Source organism: Mesoplodon mirus, assembly GCF_964341445.2.
Source record: "Mesoplodon mirus genome assembly, chromosome: 17".
NCBI classification, from domain to species: domain Eukaryota; kingdom Metazoa; phylum Chordata; class Mammalia; order Artiodactyla; family Ziphiidae; genus Mesoplodon; species Mesoplodon mirus.
This window is the reverse complement of record NC_138993.1, coordinates 7,998,743-8,023,539: the sequence shown is the minus strand read 5'-3', so window position 1 is coordinate 8,023,539 and position 24,797 is coordinate 7,998,743. Positions and strand designations below refer to the sequence as shown.

General features: G+C 40.1%; 1 protein-coding gene across 5 annotated transcripts in view; it reads right to left on the bottom strand.

The window, feature by feature from the left end:
- Nucleotides 1–24,797, bottom strand: part of B3GLCT (beta 3-glucosyltransferase) — a 112,482-nt gene that overhangs the window by 4,120 nt on the left and 83,565 nt on the right. For 2 of the 5 annotated variants that reach the window (XM_082602276.1, XM_082602274.1), the window contains 3 exons: nucleotides 22,810–22,909; nucleotides 16,246–16,365; nucleotides 6,436–6,580 (listed from right to left, as the gene is read on the bottom strand). In XM_082602276.1, coding sequence (XP_082458402.1) covers nucleotides 6,436–6,580; nucleotides 16,246–16,365; nucleotides 22,810–22,909 — 365 coding nt within the window. Of the gene's footprint in view, nucleotides 1–4,007; nucleotides 4,073–6,196; nucleotides 6,276–6,435; nucleotides 6,581–16,245; nucleotides 16,366–22,809; nucleotides 22,910–24,797 lie in introns of those variants that run through there. The other 3 variants (XM_082602277.1, XM_082602278.1, XM_082602275.1) reach the window with 3 other exon arrangements.

The following is a 24,797-nucleotide window of genomic DNA, read 5'->3' as shown; positions in this document are numbered from 1 at the left end:
GTTGTCATCGGTGAAATACTTTATATGTGACAGGTCACGTTGTAGTTAATACTTGTCTCTTTTCAATTCTGTCTATTTATGTTTCATGTAATTTGAAGATCTGTTATTAGCTGTATATATACATTTATAATTGTTTTATTCTCATGATGTATTGACCTTTGTCATGAAGTGGCCCATTTTCTGTCTAGTAATATTTCTGTTCTTAAAATCTATTGTTTTTAATATTACTATAGCCACTCAAGCTCTCTGTTTGCACGGTATATCTTTTTTTTTTTTTTTTTTTTTTTTTTTGCTGTACGCGGGCCTCTCACTGCTGTGGCCTCTCCCGTTGCGGAGCACAGGCTCCGGACACACAGGCTCCGCGGCCATGGCTCGCGGGCCCAGCCGCTCCGCGGCATGTGGGATCTTCCGGGATCGGGGCACGAACCCGTGTCCCCTGCATCGGCAGGCGGACTCTCAACCACTGCGCCACCAGGGAAGCCCCACGGTATATCTTTTTTATTTAAATTTTAAAATTGAAGTATAGTTAATTTACAATGTTGTGTTAGTTTCAGGTGTACAGCAAAGTGATTCAGATTTTATATACATATATATAAAATCTGAATATATATATAATATATATATATTATATATATATATTATATATATATATTCCTTCCATTATAGATTACAAGATATTGAATATAGTTCCCTGAGCTACATACAATAGGTCCTTGTTGTTTACATATACATGCTACTATATATAAAATAGATAAACACCGAACTCCTAATTTATCCCCCAACCCCCACTATCTCTTTTGGTAACTATGTCTAAGAGTCTATTTCTGTTTTGTAAATAAGTTCATTTGTATCATTTTTTAGATTCCACATACAAGTAGTGTCATATGATTTTTGTCTTTATCGGACTTACTTTACTTAATATGATAACCTCTAGGTCCATCCATGTTGCTGCAAATGGCATTATTTCATTCTTTTCTGTGGCTGAGTAATATTCCATTGTGTATATATATCACATCTTCTTTATCCATTCCTCTGTTGATGGACATTTAGGTTGCTTCCCTGTCTTGGCTATTGTAAATAGTGCTGCAGTGAACGTTCGCGTGCATGTATCTTTTCAAATTATGGTTTTCTCTGGATATATGCCCAGGAGTGGGATTGCAGGATCATATGGTAACTCTATTTTTAGTTTTTTAAGGAACCTCCATATTGTCCTCCATAGTGGCTGCACCAATTTACATTCCTCTCTATGATCAACTGTTTGCATGGTATATCTTTTCCTTTTATATTCAATCTGTTTGTGTCTATGAATCTAAAGTATACTTGACTCTTATAGACAACATATAAACAAATCATGCTTTTTATCCAGTCTGATAATCTCTGCCCTTTGACTGGGGTCTTTATTAGTCCATTCATATTTATGTAATACTTGATATAGCTGTATTTTCATTAGCCATTTGCCATTTTATATACTATTGTTTTTGTTTTGGTTTTTTTTTGATACCTTGTTTTTATTTCCTTTTGCTATATACCAGGATGTGGTATTGCTGCAGCATATGGTCCTATATTTAATTTTTTGAGCAACCTCTACAGTTTTTCTGTAGTGTATATGCCATTTTTTAATACATTTTTTTTGTCCATCTGTTCCTCCTTTATTGCCCTTTTTTTGTTGAAATCTTTTAGTGTACATTTAAGTCTCTTTAAAAATATAGCTAGGGCCTCCCTGGTGGCGCAGTGGTTGAGAGTCCGCCTGCCGATGCGGGGGATACGGGTTCGTGCCCCGGTCTGGGAGGATCCCATATGCCGCGGAGCGGCTGGGCCCGTGAGCCATGGCCGCTGGGCCTGCGCGTCCGGAGCCTGTGCTCCGCAACGGGGGAGGCCACAGCAGTGAGAGGCCCGCATACCGCAAAAAGAAAAAAAAAAAAAAAAATATAGCTAAAACATCAAAAAAGTTACTTTCTTAAAGGTTTCTCTAGGGATAACATGTATCTTTAACTTATTGGTTAATACTGACTTAACTCCAACAAAATTAACCTTGTCCCAATAAAGCTCCACTTCTTTCCCCTGCCTTTGTTCTACTGTCATCATATATATTGCATTTATCTGTTATAAAGTCAACAATATAGAGTTATATTGTTTTAAACAATCTTGTGAAAGAAATTAGGAGAAAAAATCTGTATGTATATATACACATCCATATATTTTATGTTCATACACAGACACGTTTTCCTCTTATATACACACATATGTGTATATATACACACAAACATGTATATACATAGTCTTTCCAGCGTACTTAATTCCTTCCTATATATTCCAGGTACCACATGGTGCCATTTTCTTTCAGCCCAAAGAATTTTCTTTAGTTTTTTTAAGGGAAGGTCTGTTAGCAAAGAATTCTCTCACTTTTTGTTTATCTGGGAATGTCTTTATTCCACTTCCATTTGGGAAGGATAGTTTTACTGGATATAGAATTTCTGGTTAACTTTCTTTTTTTCTTTCTGCCTTCAGGCCTCTTCTTTCGAATGAGAAATCAGCCAGTAACATTTTAATTTCCATTTTCATTACGTTTTTTGTTGCTTTTAAGATTTTCCCTTTGTCATTGTTTTTCAATGATTTGACTATAACATGTTCATGTGTGATTCTTTTCCTGATTATCCTACTTGGGCCTTGTTGAGTTTCTCAGATCAATAGATTGTTTCTCATTACATTTTTGAGAAAATGTATTTCTTCAAAAAAATTGTCTTTGTCCCTTTCTTTCCCCCTTCTCTTTTTAAAAAGGACCCCCATTAAATGTATGTTGGTATACTTTGTTTTACCACTTGTCTTTGAGGCTGTGTTCATTTTTCTTCAGTCTTTTTTCTGTTCTTTGGATTAGGTAATTTCTATTGATCGGCCTTCAAATGTACTGATTGTTTCTTTTGCCATCTCAAATCTACTGTTATGTCCATTTAGATAATTTCTCATTTCTTTTATTGGGTTTTACAACTATAGAATTTTCATTTGGTTCTTTATCATAGTTTCTATTGTTCTATTAAGACTTGCCATTTGTTGAGTTAATGTAATCATATTTTCCTTTGACTACAGTTTCCTTTAATTCTGTGAATATAGTTTTTTTTTATTATTATTAGCTGCTTTGAAGTCTTTGTCTGTCAAACCCAACATCTGGTCCCATTCAGAGTCCATTTCTGTTGATCAGAGTCCATTTCCGTTGACTACATTTTTTCCCTGAGTTCAGTGTTGCTTTGCATGTTTCATAGTAATTGACTGGAAACTGGTTATTTTTAAATAATGTATTATTATAGCAACTCACAAATCTGTTTACTACTCTTTTTTAAAAACTAATTTGCCTGAACTTACACTGTGGAATCTTTCTCCCTAGAGTGTGTGGCTGCTAGTTTCCCAAGTTTTAGTTCTTATTTTTATTCTTTAGGATGACTTTCTAGAAGTCACTCCTGTGCCTGAATAACTTAGTAGTTAGTTTGTAATATAGGCAGAGATTGTGCTCAAACGTCTCAAGCCCATAAAGCTTCCATCTGTGTGTGGATTGGAAAGGACATTCAAAGCTTCAGTGGGTTTTCAAACATGCCTTGGCTTGTTAATTACTTTCATCCACTGTCCCATGTGCATGCACATAGTTCCCCAGTGGGCCAGAGAGTTGTGGCCAGCTTCTCTAGCCCTGCTATGCTCTCTTAGTTCCAGGGTATTTATTAGGTATGAAACTTCTGACCAATAATCCCTTCACCGTAACTGAGACTGCAACCTCGGGCCAGTGAAGATGCAGGTTTTTGTTTGTTTCCTACCCAAATTTGACAATTTTAGCTGACATACCTGTGGATTTTCATCTCTCCCACAAATCAAGTCCACCCCCTCTGACAGCAAACCTGTTGTTTTTTCCAGCCAGGCCCATACTGGTGAACTACTCCTGCTCTCTCCAACCAAGCTGGGATGGAAGGTGGGTAGCCTGTGGGGATTTCAGGCAGAAAGGCCTCAGACTCTGTTGCTCTTACCCAGAACTACAGTAGTTTTTCAGGAATTAATGCTTCTCAGTGCTTTTTGGTTGACTTCCAGATTCCTGAAATAGTTATTTTGACAATTTTGTGCAGAGGATTCACTGACTATTGCACACTGCCATACCCATTAGTAGCATATAATTTTGGAAGAGCAGAAAACCACATGTGCTAGATACTTTGTTTTGAACAGAGGGATATACTAGACATTCCTTGAGGCTTCCTTCTGAACCTGTGATTTCACAATAACCTTCCCTGACTAAAAGGAGAAGAAATGTGGCCCAGGCAACTTTGTATCTGAGCTTGTTTCCAAATGCCTGCTCTAACTTACCAGGAATCCTAGATTTTATCTCTTTCTCAATATGAACAAATACACTGTTTGGACCAGTGTTCAAACATTACAAATGGAAAGTAATGTCCAAATCAGAGCAAACTCTTAAACGAGGCTTAAAAATTAGAAGATAAAGCAGTGTCTGTTGGGGAGGATACATTCTGAGCATACTTTATGACTTTGGAAAGGTTTTAAATTTATTATGTGAATTAGAGAAATCAAGAGTTTTAAAATATGGGAAACAACAATTAAAAAAAATTTAAATTATCTTCAAAGGATTTTACATAAGGATTATTTTCCTTCTTTCTTTTCTCCTTATCATTTCATTTAGTAACGTATTCTTCCCTAAGTGAAAAAGGCTGCTTGGTGCAGTGGTTAAGAATCCACCTGCCAACGCAGGGGAGACGGGTTCGAGCCCTGGCCTGGAAAGATCCCACATGCCGTGGAGCAACTAAGCCCATGCGCCACAACTGCTGAAGCCCACAGGCCTAGAGCCCGTGCTCTTCAACAAGAAAAGCCACTGCGATGAGAAGCCCACACACTGCAACGAAGAGTAGCCGCTGCTCGCCGCAACTAGAGAAAGCCCGCGCGCGACAACGAAGACCCAACTCAGCCAGAAATAAATAAATAATAAAATAAATAAGAACCTAAGACTATGATAGTAACAGTGATAAATTATTTCCCTTATACACCAACAGTTTTCATTACCCTTCCTTTCTGTGAGTGAAACATTATGAGATACAGGGAGAGAGAGAATAACTTGCTTTTCTAAGTCCTGTAATACCACGCATAGGCTCAAGGTTTTAAAACATGGCAAAGTACCTTCTGACTAGTACCAGGAGGGAGGTTTCGCATACATTTCCTCTTATAAAGGTCTATCTTTATCTTTCCTTGCAGTCCTCAAGAATGCAGAAATGGACTCTGCCTTTCCTGGTAATGCAAGCACTTTCTTTGCCTTGTTCAAGTGATCCCCTATAGTGCTATTTCTGTCATGCCCAATTCTCTGTATAGCTATAATAGCGCTTGCTGCTGGTTACTAAATAAAGCACGAGGACTGTATTTTCAGTGTAAGGGAGGGCACTTAAGATACCTATGCATTCAGATTTCAAAAAGCTTTGGATTTCTTAAAGGAGAGCATTAAGTGAATGTGGGCTCTGGTTATTTTTAGTGCAAATATATCTGCTGTTATTCTTACAGCATCAGAATAGTCACTGATCAGAATACTCACTAACCCAATTCTTCAAAAAAGAAACTACTAAAAAGGTTGCAAAAGGATTCCCTTCTTGGGGCCTCCCTGGTGGCGCAGTGGTTGAGAGTCCGCCTGCCGATGCAGGGGACACGGGTTCATGCCCCGGTCTGGGAGGCTCCCATATGCCGCGGAGCGGCTGGGCCCGTGAGCCATGGCCGCTGAGCCTGCGCGTCCGGAGCCTGTGCTCCGCAACGGGAGAGGCCACAACAGTGAGAGGCCCGGGTACGGAAAAAAAAAAAAAAAAAAAAAAAAGGATTCCCTTCTTACCCCACACTGCAGGATGGTGAAACTATTAGCACCAACCACCCCTGGTAAACATCATCTCATCTCTTCTATAACCCCCAGAGTATATGCTTATTCAGATAGTATACTGAAATTTAATTAAGTTTAGCCTGTCAGTTTAATAGCAACCAAAGGGGAGAAAGCCCAATAGACAGTGTAAGGACTGAGGACAGTGTAGAACTGCAAACACTTGGTGGCTAGCGGGACAACGTTAGGTCAGTCCTGTATATTTTTCAATAGCATCTGGTAATTTTTAAATACCATCAATTTTTTTTTAACTCAAAGAAAAAAAAAAAGAACAGCTTTTACCTGAGCCTACATGCAAGGATGCTGGTCAAACCCCATTTCATTTTCTAGATGTTTCTGCGTTCCATCTTCATGCTGTACCTGGTACAGCATCAACCCTCTGGACAAAGAGGTCTGTTAAGGATTTCCCCCCGGAGCCTGTCCACACAGTTCTTAAGACTGTTTCCAGAAGAACAGGTGAAGGGAAAGCAGTAGTACCTTCAAGTGAGAAGAAACCCCCCTCTCCCCCTCTGAGGTAGGAATAAAAACATTTTCCTCACCTGATGGAAGAGAGGGCTGTGTGTCACAGGGACTCCTAACCCACTAAAGCACATCCCCAGGACCATATCATCGGGAGCGTCATTGCTGTAGCAACGGCACTTGCTGGCGAGAAGTCTCCTGGTTGCCTCTCTGCTGAAGACCATCCTGGGGGAAGCCAGAGCAGACAGAGAAGGCGGTTAGCCCCACAACCAGCAATCTGTATAAGGGAACAGAGTTCAGAGCCACATTTCTGATAAAGATGTTGACATCAGCAGTGTTTTATATTTGTTATTCTGAGGAAGATGTTTCTGTGTTTCTATGAAAGGAAAAGCACTTTTAATATGTTTGCCTATCAGGTAATTTTATTTCTTTATATATATCCTATACACTAACACTTGGCAGTGTTCTTTTTCTAGTATGTCACTGGAAAATTAGAATAGTTCTTAAGTTTACACACTCGATGAGATCAGTAACAAAATCCGCCAACATTCCCAGCAGGTAGATGGGCCCAGAAATACTAGGTACCTCAGTTACACAGGTGATGACTGACAATGACATCAAATCTAATTGAAAAAAACCATGCATGGTCCAAGTGATTCCAGTTCACCGAAGCTTCCTTAAGGTAATTTCGAGAAAGAGAGGAAAAAAAGAGAGAGGGAGAAAGAGATTGATTTGCCTCAAATAGTGCTAAGACGCTGCTTGACCAGATAGATACATTGGGTACTTTCTGGTGGAACTCACAGCCATCCCCACCTTTCTGTGCTCTCCTCAGCATTGCAGGAGGCTAGAAACTCTACAATATTTTCCAGACTCCCTGGCCAGATGGGTCCTGGCTTCGTCCTGACGATAAAGGGGCCAGTACTGGGGGAGGCCATCTGCTTCTGGCTCTGGTGGCCTCTGTGGCAGAGGCAGGTGATGGGGCGTGGGTAGCCACAGGCTCCAGCACAGCCGGCATGGGATGGCAGAGCGTCGGTGATGGTCCCAAAGCAGCGGTGACCTGGAGCCCATCCCAGGTCTGCCCCAGATGCAGTGCTGTTAACCCGACAGTAGCAGCGGCCACAGCAACCCGCACCAATAGGCCCCAGAAACCAGCACCCTTTGCTCCTTCAATCTCAGAGGCAACAGAGCTTCCTATAGTTACTGAGCTCTGGGTAAAGCCACCTGCTCCTCCTTATTCCTCTGGCCCTTTCCAATACATCTGTACCAAGTTCCTGCAATAAATTCTCCTCTTCTAAAAAATATAGCTTGGTTTCTGCTTTCCCTTCTGGTCCTAGAGTAGTAATGGATCTTCTCATATCATGAATAACCCAATAGCTGATAGGGCTGATATGGTTCACAAGTTCATTCCCAACAAGCAACAACTTTCTTGAAGGCAAAACTATCTAAAATTTATCCATATATTCCCGTAGCCAAATACAGGGTCTCACATACAGTAAGCCCTTAGTAAAAGTCTAATGATCCAACAAGTGAGAACAAAGCTGCCTTTGCAAAGCTGTTCCCCAGGGAGGGAGAGTTCTATGAATCAGTCTAGTCGGGAAGGAAAGAGGACAGAACACGATCCCTGACGCAAGCATGTCGATTCCTGCTCAGCTGGGCTCAGTTCAGTGCCATATAACGAACACCAGTGACCACGGCTGGTGATGCAGCGACACGGAAGTCACTCCCTGCCCGTGCTGAGATGTCAGAAGACTGGATGGAATATGACCAAACAGGAGGAAAAGGAAGCTCTTTACTTAAGGTGATACAAGGAAATATGACCGTACAAGACGAAAAAAAAAAAAGTGCCTATGAGCTATATAACAGGGAAAACTGCAAGTCTGAAAACTCACCGTAAACTGCCTCTCTCTTAAAAATCTAGTGTCTATCAGGGACTCAGGGACTCACACCTACGTGCTGAGCCAAATTCCTGCTCTACTGACCAATCCCAGGAAAGAGCCTGTGTGAGGGGACATGGGTTCACCATAAACAGACATTTCCCTTAAAGTGTCTGCCTGATGCCCTGTCAAGGAAAGTTTCATAGGTAACTAATTGTCCCAATCACAGTGGGCATCTCGTCCTCTTAAACCCTGTTTGAATTAAAATGCTTCTCTTCTGCCAGCATCCAGTAGAACGAAAAAGAAAGCCTTTCATTTTGGCCTGCTCTACCCAACCCCCCACCCCCCAAAAGAAAAATTACCAGTTACAGCACAGTATGTCTGTTCTGCCAACTTTTAAATATTAAAAAGATGTTGATCAATAAAACCAAGAGCTGGTTCTTTGAAAGGGTAAACAAAATTGACAAACCTCTGGTCAGGCTCACCAAGAAGAAAAGAGACAGAAACCAAATAAAAAGAAATGAAAAGGGAGCCATCTCAACCGATACCACAGAAATACAAAAAACCATAAGGGAATACTATGAACAATTATATGCCAACAAATTTGACAACCTAGAAGAAATGGACAACTTTCTAGAAACATACAGCCCACCAAAACTGAAGCAAGAAGAAATAGATAATTTGAACAGACCCATCACTAGAAGTGAAATAGAATCTGTAATAAAAATTTTTTTAAAACTCCCTACAAACAAAAGTCCAGGACAAGATAGTGTCACGGGCAAATTCTACAAAACACACAAATAACTTAAACTGATCCTTCTCAAACTCTTCCAAAAGATTGCAGAGGCGAGAACACTCCCAAAAACATTCTATGAAGCCACCATCACCCTAATACCAAAACCAGACAGACAGCACCAGAAAAGAAAATTACAGGCCAGTATCTTTGATGAATATAGATGCAAAAATTCTCAACAAAATGTTAGCAAACTGAATCCAACAACACATAAAAAAGATCATACACCATGACCAAGTGGGATTCATCCCAAGTTCACAAGGATGGTTCAACATATGCAAATTAATCAATGTAATACACCACATAAACAAAAGAAAAGTAAAACACCACATGATATCTCACTAGATGCAGAAAAAGCATTTGACAAAATTCAACATCCATTCATGATAAAAGCTCTTACCAAAGTGGGTATAGAGGGAACATATCTCAACATAATAAAGGCCATTTATGACAAACCCACAGCCAATATAATACTCAACAGTGAAAGGCTGAAAGCCTTCCTGCTAAAATCTGGAACAAGACAAGGATGTCCACTCTCACCACTTCTATTCAACATAGTATTGGAAGTCCCAGCCACAGCTATCAGACAAGAAAAATAAATAAAAGGTATCCAAATTGGAAGGGAAGAGGTAAAATTGTCACTATATGCAAAGGACATGATACCATATATAGAAAACCCTAAGGACTCCACACAAATACAGCTAGGTCTAATAAATGAATTCAGCAAAGTAGCAGGATACAAGATTAACATTCAGAAATTGGTTGCATTTCTTTACACTAACAATGAAATATCAGGAAGGGAATGTAAAAATAAAAACAAACCAATATCTTTTAAAATTACACCAAAAAAATAAAACACCTGGGAATAAACCTGACCAAGAAGGTGAAAGACTTATATGCTGAGAATTATAAAACATTAATAAAGGAAGTTAAAGAGGATTCAAAGAAATGGAAAGATATCCCATGCTTGTTAAAATGGCAATACTACCCAAAGCAATCAACAGATTTAATGAAATCCCTATCAAATTACCCATGACATTTTTCACAGAACTAGAATAATCCAAAAATTTACATAAAACCAAAAAAAAAAAAAAAAGAAAGGGCTTCCCTGGTGGCGCAGTGGTTGAGAGTCCACCTGTTGATGCAGAGGACACAGGTTCATGCCCCAGTCCGGGAAGCTCCCACATGCTGCACAGTGGCTGGGCCCATGTGCCATGGCCGCTGAGCCTGCGTGTCCAGAGCCTGTGCTATGCAACGGGGAGGCTACAACAGTGAGAAGCCTGCCTACCGCAAAAAAAAAAAAAAAAAAAAAAACAGAATTGCCAAAGCAATCCTGAGGGGGGGAAAAAACAAACCAGGAGGTATAACTCTCCCAGGCTTCAGACACTACTACAAAGCTACAGTAATCAAAACAGTGTGGTATTGGTACAAAAACAGACATACGGATCAATGGAACGGAACAGAGAGCCCAGAAATAAACCCACACACCTACAGTCAATTAATCTTCAACAAAGGAGACAAGAATATAAAATGGGAAAAACATATGAAAATGTGTTTCCCAGTCTCTTCAGCAAGTGGTGCTGGGAAAGTTGGACAGCTGCATATAAATCAATGAAGTTATTAGAACACACCCTCACACCATGCACACACACAAAAAACAAACCTTAAAATGGCTTAAAGACTTAAAACGTAAGACATGACACCATAAAACTCCTAGAAGAAAACACAGGCAAAATATTCTCTGACATAAATTGCACCAGTGTTTTCTTAGGTCAGTCTCCCAAGGCAATAGAAATAAAAGCAAAAATAAACAAATGAGACCTAGTCAAACTTACAAGCTTTTGCACAACAAAGGAAACCATAAAAAAAAATGAAAAGACAACCTACAGAATGGGAGAAAATATTTGCAAATGATGCAACCGACAAGGGCTTAATCTCCAAAATATACAAACAGCTCACAAAACTCAACAACAAGAAAAACAACCCAATCGAAAAATGGGCAGAAGACCTTAATAGACATTTCTGCAAAGAAGACATACAGATGGCCAGTAGGCACAGGAGAAGATGCTCAACATCACTATTAGAGAAATGCAAATCAAAACTACAATGAGGTACCACCTCACACCGGTCGGAATGGCCATCATTAAAAAGTCTACAAATAGCAAATGCTGGAGAGGGTGTGGAGAAAAGGGAACCCTCTTGCACTGTTGGTGGGAATGTAAGTTGGTGTAGCCACTATGGAAAACAGTATGGAGGTTCCTCAGAAACCTAAAAACAGAGTTACCATATGACCCAGGAGTCCTACTCCTGGGCATATACCCAGACAAAACTATAATTCAAAAAGATACATGCACCCCTATGTTCATAGCAGCACTATTCACAATAGCCAAGACATGGAAACAACTAAAATGTCCATCGACAGATGAATGGATAAAGAAGATGTGGTACATATATACAATGGAATACTACTCAGCCATAAAAAAACAATAATGCCATTTGTAGCAACATGAATGCAACTAGAGATTACCATACTAAGTGAAGTCAGAAAAAGACAAATACCTTATGATATCACTTATATGTGGAATCTAAAATATGGAACAAATGAACCTATCTACAAAACAGAAACGGACTCACAGACATAGAGAATAGACTTGTGTTTGCCAAGGGGGCGGGGGGAAGGAGAGGGATGGACTGGGAGTTTGGGATTAGCAGATGCAAACTCTTACATTTAGAATGGCTAAACAACAAGGTCCTCCTGTATAGCACAGGAACTATATCCAGTCTCCTGGGATAAACCATAATGGAAAAGAATATAAAAAGAGAATGTATATATGTGTATAGCTGAGTCACTTTGCTGTACAGCAGAAATTAACACAACACTGTAAATCAACTACACATCAATTAAAAAAATTAAAAGAATGTTAATAAAAAACATGTTGAAAGGCTGTAAGACTAATAATATGACTTCCTTTAATATACAATATACTAAGTTTAAAAATAAGAAAAACTGAAATGAGGCAGGGATTTGCCCAAGGGAATACCTGCAAATCAAGAACAGCCATGCAGCGTAGCAACAAACCGACAAACACACACCACGTACAGAAGATAAACTGCATCGTCAGAAACGGGCCTGCCCCCCTGGACTCCTAGCAGATGAACACAGGTCACAGCTGTCTCTTTGGGCAACACTGCCAGGGCCTCTTCATCCTGACCACAGCTTCCTACCCAAATATATGTAAGGAAGTATTTTCAAAAAAGAAAATAGTTATTCAACTAATTGCCTCCAAATACCCAAACTTTCAAGAAGTAAGCAACAAAGCGGAAAACGGACACTTGGATTCAAATAGTACAAAGGTCTCATTTTCCAAACAATACAGAGTACCTACACATAAATCCCTGGAGTCCACACTCCTGGGTTAGCTCTGATAAGTGGGGTTTAAGAGGGGTGATTTAAGGCAATGGTTTTCAAAAACTTATTTGACTATAACACAGTGAGAAAAGAAGAAACACAGTTCATATGTAACCATTTATGTTTTGTGTATGTGTGTGTAGGTGTACAAAAACTGGAAAAATATCACAAAACAATAATACTCTTACTACATGTGATGTACGTGATATATCTGTTATTCTATTCCATTCTGAATTTCATTATTTTTAAATGACGGTATGATCCATTAATTGGTTTTACCATCCATTAGTTGATCCTGACTTGCTGATAAAAAAAAGCTGATTCTTAAGCTAGATCACCAGAAAAGTCTCTTGTAATGTTAAAGAAACTATTATGTCTGTAGCTTTTATCAATGGTAGATATAAGACAATCTCATGAAGAATGTTTCTGCATCTTTGTAAAGTGCTACTAAGAACAGAATATTACACTGGTCAATGTTAGTCATGTAATGATTAGTACCAGTGTTCACGCATCTATTTATTCATTTATCCCTTGTATCCTGTAAAAAATGAGTCCCCATGCTAGGAAGGGGGAATGGAATGGGAAAGGAGACTCAGGTGCTGCCTTCAAATAATTCATAATCTGGGTGGAAAACAGAAAAGTAAATAGGCAATTAGATGATAAAGGTTTGTATAATATGCTATGAAAGTGTATTAGAAAGGCATCAAACCCAGATTTCAGGGGCTGGACTAGGCTGAGGCTTCCGGGAATAAGTAACTGATAGCGCTATCAAGTCCAAATGAAGGAGGAGGATTGGCCAGGTGACAGGCAGGAGGCTGGGGTGAGGGACAGTGCTGTGTACAGACCAGCAGACGCCGTATCTGAGCGGAGGAGTTAAAAACATAGTGCCTCTGAGGAACTGAAACAGGTTCAGCACAAATTCTTTTAAGATGAGGGTGCAGATAAATGAGGCTAAGAAGGTAAGACAGCATCTGCCAAGATCACAGGAGGCCTGGTAAGCCTCAGTGAGGAATCTGGGCTTATATTCTAACGGCAACAAGCGGTTATAAAAGGATGTGAAAGACCTTCACTCCCCTGGTGACGCAAAGAAAAATCCAAATAAAATAAAAATCGCATTAACCTATAAAACTGTTGAAGAGATGGATGACATGACGCCTAGGTGCTTCCAGGGAGGAGCCCTGCCCGGGGGAGCAGCAAGCGGGCAAAGTGGGTCTGGGGGTGGGAAGGCAGAAGGAAAGACCGCTGAAGACTTTAGCTCCACGGCCTCAGGGGCACCCGGGAAGGCTGGGAATTAGGCCAACAAGAGGTGGTTAAAATTGAGGCCTGATCCAGATCAACGTGACTCTGGTTGACATCTGAACGATTATCTCCTAGTCAAATGACAAAAGTAGGAAAGAGTTCGCACTGAAATCCACGGGGAGGCAGTGCAGGCCCCCGAGCAGGGGAGCGAGAGGACCAGGTGCTTTCAGAGAAGCTGTGTGACTGCGGCGCGGAGGACGACGACGGGCAGGGAGACCAGGAGGCTGTGGCTGTTCCTGCCGGGTTCAAAGGATTAACACCTTCCTGCTACAAAACATACAACCCCCAGTACAAAGAACCGGGCTGTTTACAAAAGGGGAAAGCTCTGGCTTAATGGGCACCAGCACCTCACCCAGGAAACGAATGCATCACCGTAAGCCTGCAAAGAGTGTGAACCTTTTAACGAGGATGAGCTCAATACGCCTTGGCTTTACGCTTTAGTGTCTTCTCAAAGGCCTCTGTGGACCTCTGTCTCCTATTGCTAATGGAGGACCAACCTTAGCACTGGATCAACAAAGATCAGTACTCCTGCCCCGGCCTGGTCATCACTAGGAAGGGGTCACCTCCGTAACAATGCTGCCGTCACCACTGAATGGGCCAGAGCAAACCAGAACACCTGGAATATGACCCCGCAGCTGTAGTCCTGCAGCAGGAATGGTTCTAATCTAGGAGATCGCAAAGTAAGAATATAAAGTCCTAGCCTTCAGAAGTCTATAATCCAGTGCCTAGAATGTGGCTCAGCACATAGTGGACATTCAACAAAAACCTGCTGAATAGATTTAAATTACTAGAGTGGATGACAAGACTCTCCCTAAATACCCCAATAGCAAACACTATAGCCATAATAGAACAGACTAACTGCTCAGTTGATTTACTTACATAAATCAAATCAAAAATCTTTCCCCATACGAGATTAGGCAGATGCTTATTTAAAAGCACTGATTTTGTATGGAGGTTCCTTAAAAAACTACAAATAGAACTACCATACGACCCAGCAATCCCATACTGGGCATATACCCTGAGAAAACCATAATTCAAAAAGAGTCATGTACCACAATGTTCATTGCAGCTCTGTTTACAATAGCCAGGACATGGAAGCAACCTAAGTGTCCCTCATCAGATGAATGGATAAAGAAGATGTGGCACATATATACAATGGAATACTACTCAGCCATAAAAAGAAACGAAATTGAGCTATTTGTAATGAGGTGGATGGACCTAGAGTCTGTCATACAGAGTGAATAAGTCAGAAAGAGAAAGACAAATACCATATGCTAACACATATATATGGCATTTAAGAAAAAAAATGTCATGAAGAACCTAGGGATAAAACAGGAATAAAGACACAGACCTACTTGTGAATGGACTTGAGGATATGGGGAGAGGGAAGGGTAAGCTGTGACAAAGCGAGAGAGAGGCATGGACATATATACACCACCAAACGTAAGGTAGATAGCTAGTGGGAAACAGCCACATAGCACAGGGAAATCAACTCAGTGCTTTGTGACCGCCTGGAGAGGTGGGATAGGGAGGGTGGGAGGGAGGGAGATGCAAGAGGGAAGGGATATGGGAACAGATGTATATGTATAACTGATTCACTTTGTTATAAAGCAGAAACTAACACAGCATTGTGAAGAAAAAAAAAATATTGGGACAATTGCCCAACTTGAATAGGGCTTCTAGACAAAGGATATATGGGAATTCTTTGCATAATTCTTGCAACTTTCTGTAAGTTTGAAATTTTTTCTAATACTGTAAGTTGTTTCCCAATAAAAAGTGAAAAACAAAAAAAAGCAAAAACAAAAAAAAAATAATAAAAGCACTGATTTTTAACTGTTATTTAAACCCTATAAGTCCCACAGAAATATCACTTAATTGCTTAAGTCTAAACTTCTAGGGGCTTCCCTGGTGGTGCAGTGGTTGAGAGTCTGCCTGCCTATGCGGGGGATAAGGGTTCGTGCCCCAGTCCGGGAAGATCCCACATGCCGCGGAGCGGCTGGGCCCGTGAGACATGGCCGCTGAGCCTGCGCGTCCGGAGCCTGTGCTCCGCAACAGGAGAGGCCACAGCAGTGAGAGGCCTGCGTACTGCAAAAAAAAAAAAAAAAAAAAAAAAATAATAATAATAATAATAATAAACCTCTATACCACTCTTTTCCCAAATGTGATTTATAAGCACCGGGTAATTAAAAAGTCTAATGACTTATTTTCTGAAATTAAAATCTGTATCCAACATTTTTTGCATTTAGACTATCAAAATAACTGGCTGCCTAGAAGCACTCACAACTAAAGGGACATTTCTACCAAGTTCCCTGACATACGTTACTGTCTCTTCAAGGAGTAAAATATTCTTTACTGTGGGTTCTTTTTAACGTTCACTTTCCTATTATGGTAGCAGCTCCCACTGACAGAGCACCTGCGTATCAGTATAGATCCCATGGCCACAGACCCATCTCTGCATCCTGGAAACGGAAGTGTAATGTTGTGAGTATCTGCAGAAAGCCATGCTCATAGTTACCCTCCTCCTCCTGTGACGTAGCTGTAGCCGCCGGTGCCCAGGCCATAGCCGTAACGCTCTCCCAGAAACACGGGTTCACTGGCATCGTAGCAGCTCAGCAGGTGCTGGAGCCTGGAGATGCTAAGATTCCCAAGGGAATAGAAGCGATAATCACTTAATTCAAATGTGTTTTCAGAGTAAATATTTCATGCTTCTTACAGCCCACTGGTTATATTATGCAATACTATATGGAAGTCACTTAGAGATGAAATTCAAGAGACTTACAGAAGAAAGATTTTTTTAAAAAAAGAAAAAAAAATTGAACACTGTTCATCACTGGAAACAGGAGAGAAACAAGGGCCTCCTCTGCAGTGTTACCAAGCCCCTGCCGGGCGTGGCTGCCTCGTTTCAGTGGGCAGGGTGGCAGGTGTCCTAGCTCACTTCTGCCCGTCTTGCTCCCACTGAGCGTGAACTAATCATCACACCTTTTCAGGTGTACTTGGTATTTTAAAGAATTCTTCATGGCTAAAAAAGGAACTTTTGAAGTATAGATGAGGTCCGTGTCAGGCAGATAGCTAGCAGGTAGGGAAGAGAGTGTGTGAGCAGCAGAGCTTTCCAGGAAACCTTCAGATTATGATGCACCACTGTGCTTACGCTCTCAAATGAGGCTTCCCTCATCTACGCTCTTTTGTGTCTATCTGTTTATACCTCTGGCCCCTATGCTTCTTTGTCGTGTCTTGCAAAGGGCCTTGAGAATATCCATGAGCTGCTCAGAAGAATGCCAGCAACTATGGCTGCTCTAAGGATGAGAAAAAAAGATTTCATAGGAAAATAAAATCTATAAATATATTTTTTAAAGTGGAGACAAAGGCTGATGTTAAGAAAGGCTAGTTTTCCCATGTTTTAAGAACTTCTGTCACTTACAAATGCCTTGTAAAGTCCTTCTACTGTTTCTTCTAATTTAGAGCTTCTCGGGTCATACACACCAAGTCCTAGCTTCCGTCATGATATTAATCAGCATGCCCTGAAAAAAGTTTTTCCATGGCCGACTTTGGATTAAATATTTTTTATGTGTGAAGTAAATTTCAATGTTTCTCAAGCCTGTGCTTCATGAGCATCATGCATCTCTAAGAGCTCAATATATCAAGCATTTCTCTCAATTATTAATCGTGAATTCTTTTCTCAAGAGCAACATTAACATCTAGAACACTGCTGCTCTGGAGTCTCATTTTTCCTGTCTTTGAGATGTACAGGAAGGGCCGTCTTTTCCATCTGTGCTTATATGCATCTTACACCCAGCTAATAAAGCTGACGCTGAAAGAGAAGAAAACAAATTTGATGTATGAAAAAAAATCTCTTACAAGTGCGGTGCTCAGAGTCTACAAGTTGACTGATCAGGTTTATATCTGCCTAAAGGTCAAGGGCTCTGATAATGGTGACAGTTTCTAAGTGGCCAGAAAGTGTTTGAAAACCACCCTATTTTTGACACAGAAGTTAAACATTCTAGCCTCCTAGTTTGGAATCAGTATTCAGGAAGTCATCCAATAAATACCTCTGCAGGGGAAAGCAAGGAAGGGTGTGGACACCTAGTAAATCACCATTCGGTCATGGAGAAACAAAGATCTCTAAGGAAATCGCAGCCTTTGCTTGGTAAAAAGCTCCCTAAAAGCTCAAAGCCCCTTCTAGCAAATGCGTGAAGAAATGAGAAGTATTTCCCTTCTTCCTGCATATTGTAAAATTATTAAACCATAAACCCTCAATTTCTGAGGTTAAAATAACTAGGATTTAACATCTCATCTGGGTTTCTTTTCCTAGTAACATTTACCGTTTCCGTACTTGCAAGATCATATTAAAGCTGAAGAAGCATAAACTGAGCCTGACAACTATCACATACTTCATATTTGGTAAAAACTGGAAATGTGGCTAAAGCTGGCAGATCTCCAGTTCAATCAAAGGGAACTGTCTACCAAACCAGGAAAACAACTTCATTTAACAATCTGTTACCATTTCAGGCAACCTGAGGCACAGAAATGAATAGGAACAGTATGGAAATGTTCAAGTGCAATCAAAATTGTATTAATACATTTTAGTGTTTTATCATTCTCAATTTCTCTCTCTATATATACACACACACACATATACACACACATATACACACACACATATCTGTATTATGCCCCTTCCCCCCAAACACACCAATGTGTATATTCTAAGAACAGTGAAAAGTCAGCCACCTCAGAAACTACCACTGACACAAGTTTCTTAAAAAGTTAACAACCTATTATATGTCCCAAACATTCTGCTCCTCAGTATTTCGCCGAGATAAATGAAAGCAGATGACTATACAAAGACACGTACACAAAAGTTCACAGCAGCCTTAATTATAACCCAGAACTATGAACAGTGACACAGTGCTTGTATCTAAGCTAACACCCACTTTCCAATTTTATCGACTGACCCAATAACATTCTTTATAGCAATTTTTCCCTTCAATACAGGATGGAGCCCAGGATCCTTTACTGCATTTATTTATTATTCACTTTATTCTCCTTTAATCTGGAACAGTTCCTCAGCTTTTTGTCTTTCATGGCATTGGTATTTTAAAATAATAAATGCCCACACACCCCCCTTTTTAATAGATTGATCCTCATCTTGGGTTCGTCTGATGTCTCCTCATAATAAAGGCAAGGTTACGCATTCCCAGGTGCAGTATTATATAAGTGATGTTGCCTGGCATGTGGTGTCCACCTGTCCTCCAATGGGAGCATCTATTTTGATCACACGGTGCTGCCTGGTGTCTCCCCTGGACACTTACAATTTTCCCTTTGCTATTTCTCAGTCTCCAGGCAGACACTTTAACAACCAGCAAATATCCTGGTCCTCATCCAAATTCACCCCGAGTTTAGCATCCGTTAATGATTCTTGCCTGAATCCATCTTTACTATGATGGTTACAAAGAGATGACTTTTCCAGCTCCATCATCACTCCACATTTATCAGTCAGAACCCCTCGTTAACCTGCTAGCTAGAGCCCACCCGTTACGGACTGAATTATGCCCCCAACCAAAATATTCATATATTGAAGCCTTAATCCGGGATGTGACCGTATTTGGAGATGGGGGTCTATAAGGAGGTAATTAAGGTTAAATTAGGTCATAACGGTAGGACCCTGCCGTGACAGAATTAGTGTCTTTATAAGAAGAGACACCAGAGGGCGCTCTCTCCATGGCACACAAAGAAGAGGTCACGTGAGCACACACCAGGCCGTCGGCCACCTCCACACCAGAAGATGCCTCCGAAATCTCCCATGCCAGCACCTTGATCTTGGACTTTTCCAGCCTCCAAAACTGTGAGAAATAAATTTGTGTTCTTTAAGCCACCCAGTCTGTGATATTTTGTTATGGTGCCTGATCTGCCTCATTTACTTACTTATCTATTTATTTCTTTATTATAAGCATGAACTCCCTGATTCCTCATTTTAATGGTTGATAATCCATTATCATCCTTAATCACATTGATGCTCTTGTCCCAGATTCTGCCAAAGAGAACCTTTCCAAGCTCACTTCTGTGTCCTCTTGACATGCACTTTTCTTGCTTTTTTTTCTAAGCACTTCCTTACTCTCTGGTATAAAAAAGAATGTTCCAAATATCTTCTTGTATCTTCCTTGCCTCAGCCTTAAAATCAGTGACTTCTCTGAGACTGGTGCCTTCTAGTAGGAAAGGAGCAATATCAGTTCTGGTCATTAGTTGCTCAGGGTTACGGTGGTATCTTTGCTTCTGTTCTTCTTTAGTGGGAAGGACTAGGAAGGTGTATGTGTGTGCGTGCATGCGCACACACACACACACACACACACACTTGAGCAATCATGAGTCTCACAGAAATTATGAATTTTTGCAGATTTCTCCACTTCCAATCTTCCAGCCCTACCTTAGGCCTCTTCCCTGACCTGTCCCATATCCTCCCACACTGAGCACCACGGGTCCCAACCAACACTGTTACCACTTACTCACCTACTCAGCCCTACAGTGTACGTAAAATACCTTCAGAGTTGCTTCACCCACACGGTGACTGAAAACTCAGGAGTTGTCTGACATCCCCCCCTCCTCCCACCCCTGACTGAAGGTGTGTCTCTAAATCCTGTCTTTATTTGCATTAGTTATACTCTCCCTTTAGTGTGATTATGTTTTCATTTGAAATGCAGTTGGGTTCATTTGTTTCAGCTTTCTCCTCATCCTTGTTGATTTTTCTCGTCCTTACAGATTTATTTTTCAATAGGTAAAATATTAGCATGCTTCCCAAAGTCAAAACTAAACTAAGAGGTAAACTCAGCAAAGGGTCACACACGCCCCCTACTCCATCTACCCGATCCTCCCATCCACCCGTTTGGAAACTACTTCATGGTTTGCCGGCTTATCTGTCCATTTGTCTTTTGTACAGGTAAGTCTACATGGGTATGTTTTATTTCCCCGTCTTTCTTCCATACAGGAAAGCTAACTAAATACATTCTTGTGCACTTGGCTTTTTCCATGTAATGGTATCTTCTGGAAATCACTCAATACAATTTGATTTTTTTTTTAAAGGAACCAAAATTTTGGTTCATTAGTTTGATCCCCTGCTTTTTCGACCCCTACCTCATTATTTCTGCATTTATCTTCATTATTATTTTCTTCCTTGTTTCTGGGGGGTTGACTTTGTGATTCTTTTCCTAACTTGTTGAGTTGGGAATCGAATTTTTTTATCTTTATTGTTCCCATTGGCTTGGCAAACCTTATCCATCCCTTTATTGTTAGACTTTTTGAATGATTATGTATCTTTCATATAAAGCTTAGGGTTGGGGTTTGTTTTATGAGCCAATGTGAAAAGTTTGTTCTTTTATTAGGGGAGTTAAACCCACTCACATTTTGTGATATGACTGATGTTTGATTTCAACACTAAAATTATTTTAGGTTTGAATTGTTATACATATTATACTATATGTACTGTGTTTCTTTATCTATTAACATTCTGGATATTAGAAAGTTTTCTTTTCCTGGTATTTATGTTCTATGTAACTTTTCATGTCTTACCATGCTTTTTTTCTTACTTGGTCAGTTTTACATCAGTATCCTTCGAATTCCATCCATTACCTGTACAATAGGCCATGATCTTATCCTACTGTCCTTTTTCCCTCCTTTTTTTTTTTTTTAGTTGAAAACTTCCTACTTTGTCAGAACATATAACATTTACATACTGTTATTCACCCATGTCCCCACCCGTTGTGCTTTTAGTTCTACAAGTTAAATACATGAAATGCTCACCATCAGTCGTTTTACCCAAATTTCATCTTAGTTGCATGAACTTCTTTCCCTAATATCAATATATTCCTTAGGAAGGGCATGTGTGTACACTATTCCCTGAGTTTATGTACTGAGAACCTTTTCTGTAGCCTCAATACTGAAGAACATCTTAACTGCGTATAAAATCTGTGAGTCACAATTTCTTTGTTGAAAATGTTCCTCTACTGTTACCATATTTCTTATGTTATTTTGAGAAGTCTGACACCAGTCTAGTCTTCTTGGCCTTTAGATTATTTCATCATTTTGCCTAGAGACTCAGAGGACTTTATGATCAAAATCTAACAGTTTTACTAGGATATGTGAAGAAGCTGATGATCCCAGGTCAGTTTTCCCTGGGACCTACTAGGCCCTTTCAAGATATAAATTAAGGTCTTCTTTTATTTCTGGTAATTTACATATTATTTCTGTTCTTTTGATTTTCGTCCATCAGGGACTCCAATTATACATGTGTTAGATTTCATTGCTTCCTCCATTTCAAACACAGACGTTGTGAATTTTACTTTGTTGGGTGCTAGATGTTTTGTGTTTCTATAATATTCTTGAGCTTTGTTCTTGGATGCAGGCCAGTTACTTAGAAACAGTTTGGTCTTTGGGGGTCTTGCTTTAGTATTTGTTAGGCACGACCAAAGCACTGCTTAGTCTAGGGTTAGCTATTTCCCACTATTAAAGCAAGACCCTTGTACAAACTCTACCCAATACCTGTGAATCAAGGGTTTTCCAGTCTGGCTGGTGGGAAGAGGTACCATACTCAGCCCTCTGAGAGTGGTGGGCACTGCTCCCTCTAATCACTCTGGTTGGTTCTTTCTCCAGCCTCCAGGGGTCTCCTCATACGTATGCACTGACTAAACTCTACTGAACACTTAAGGGGCCCCTCCCCAGATCTGCTCTGTTCTCTTCCTGTGCAGCTCTCTCCTTTCCAGTGCCCTGTCCGGCAAACTCTAATGGCCTTGGTCTCCCCCAGACTCTCAGCATCATCACTTCAACTCAAGGGTCCAGCTGGATTCCACCTGGGTTCCCCTCCCTGAGCAGGGACATGGAAACTCTCTACGACAGTTAGCTGGGGCAGTCATAGGACTCACCTCACACTTATTTCATATATTGTGTCCTTTTGGGGGGGTTGTTTCAGATGGGAGGGTAAATCCAGTCCCTGTTACTCCATCTTGGCTGGCAGCAGAAGTACCCATCACAGTTTCTGACTATGAATATATGTAGAATTTAAAGCCACCCTAGGACAGGAATGACTCCTTACCTTATTAATGTGTCATCATCCACAATGACTAACCATGCTATTTGGTCATAGCTGTGATTCAAAAATCTTTCCAAAATGGCAAATGTCTTTCCACAGTGACCTAGGAAAGGTGAGAAGAAAACTTACAATGCATTATTTTCCTTAAAATATATATAATTCATTTGGAAACATTATTTTTTAGTTTTAAAGTGTCGTAAGTAAAAGTGTAAACACTGACATGCCCCTTAAGAATTTGAAATTTTAAAAATTATCCTTTTCTAATTTCCATAGACATAGTGAACCAGGAAGAACATTAGAGATCATGAAGTCAAAGTCATTCATTTTGCACATGAGGGACTGAAGACCTAGAGAGGTGAGGGGAATTACACAAGGTCAAGTACAGGTAGGACCCATATCTTCACGCCAGACATACAAGGAAGTTGTGAACCTCGAAGAAATTACAGGAGCCTGGCATCTTTCCTTAGACCTACTTATTCTGAAGGGAAATATCAGAACCTCAAGCATCACAACCTTAGGGAAACAATGGTGCAGAAGTACAATATTACACCTTCAATTACTTATTTTGCAGATATTTGCTATTAAGTTTCTAATATGCCAGACATGGTGGCCAGTTCTCGCATGTCACTAAAGATACAGTACTGAGTAAGACAGAGGCACAGTCCCTTAGATGCCAACAGATATCAAAGCTTTAATGGAAAATGCTGGGGCCAGGGTAGCAATGAAATGCTTGGGAAGAGAACTCAAGTTAATAAAAAAGAATAAGCCCCTCTTTTCAACAAAGTATTTGGTGACACAATAGAGAACAAACCACTTGATTTAACCTTTATTTTCCTTATTCTTGATCTCTTTATGTATTTTTAACCATTATAGTATGTATTTTTGAAAGCCACCTCAAATTCCTTTTGGATAAAGTAGAATATAAATATGAGCAATAATAAGGTCAGACTAAAAATAAATTAAGAAATCAAGTAAGGAATGCATCAACAAATAAATGATTATTATAGTCAAAGTCTAAAAAGCAAGATTAGCAGAAACAAACAAAAAAAAGAAAATTCAAACAAAAATCATTTTTCCAAAACAGACAGACTTAGTGATATGTTTACTAACCTTGTCAGAATAATCGATAACTACAGGAGTGACATATCTGATCTACACTGTATTTTTATCAATCAAGGCATTATGAGCAACACTACCATAAAATAATCAAGATAAATTACTCTATAGAACAAGATAATCAACTTACTTTTTTTTTTTTCCCATAAAAGGGTTTGGAGAAACCAGAAAACTAAAGAAAAAACATGGCAGGAAAACTGGATAAAAATTAAGATGAACAGGGCTTCCCTGGTGGCGCAGTGGTTGAGAGTCTGCCTGCCGATGCAGGGGATGCGGGTTCGTGCCCCGGTCCGGGAAGATCCCACATGCTGCGGAGCGGCTAGGCCCGTGAGCCATGGCCGCTGAGCCATGGCCGCTGAGCCTGCGCATCCGGAGCCTGTGCTCCGCAACGGGAGAGGCCACAACAGTGAGAGGCCACAAAAATAATAATAATAATAAACAAATAAATAAATAAAGATGAACAAAGAGCATCTGAAAGTGAGGTGGCCAAATTTCTACTTCCATTTTTTTGAAATAAAAAATGTTTTGAATTAGAAAGCCTGCAATCTGAAGAGAAAAGCAGGTATACTTCCAACAATTTACTAATTAAAATATTAATATATATGGATGCATATATGAGCTTATACTACATATAGCCCATGTAGAATGTGGTTAAGTGCTACTCAGAAGTACAAGCAAAATGCGTCCTAGACCATAACAGACCATAAGCTTCAGGAGGATGGAAACTGTCAGCTTCATTCCTGCTTCCCTCAGTACCTACCAATGGCTGGCATGCAGCAGTTGAGTAACAGTCCTGGCTGGAAAATGGCTAAAATTAAATGAGGAGATGCTTTGTATGGGAAGATGATAAATTAACTCTGGACGCCCCATTATGG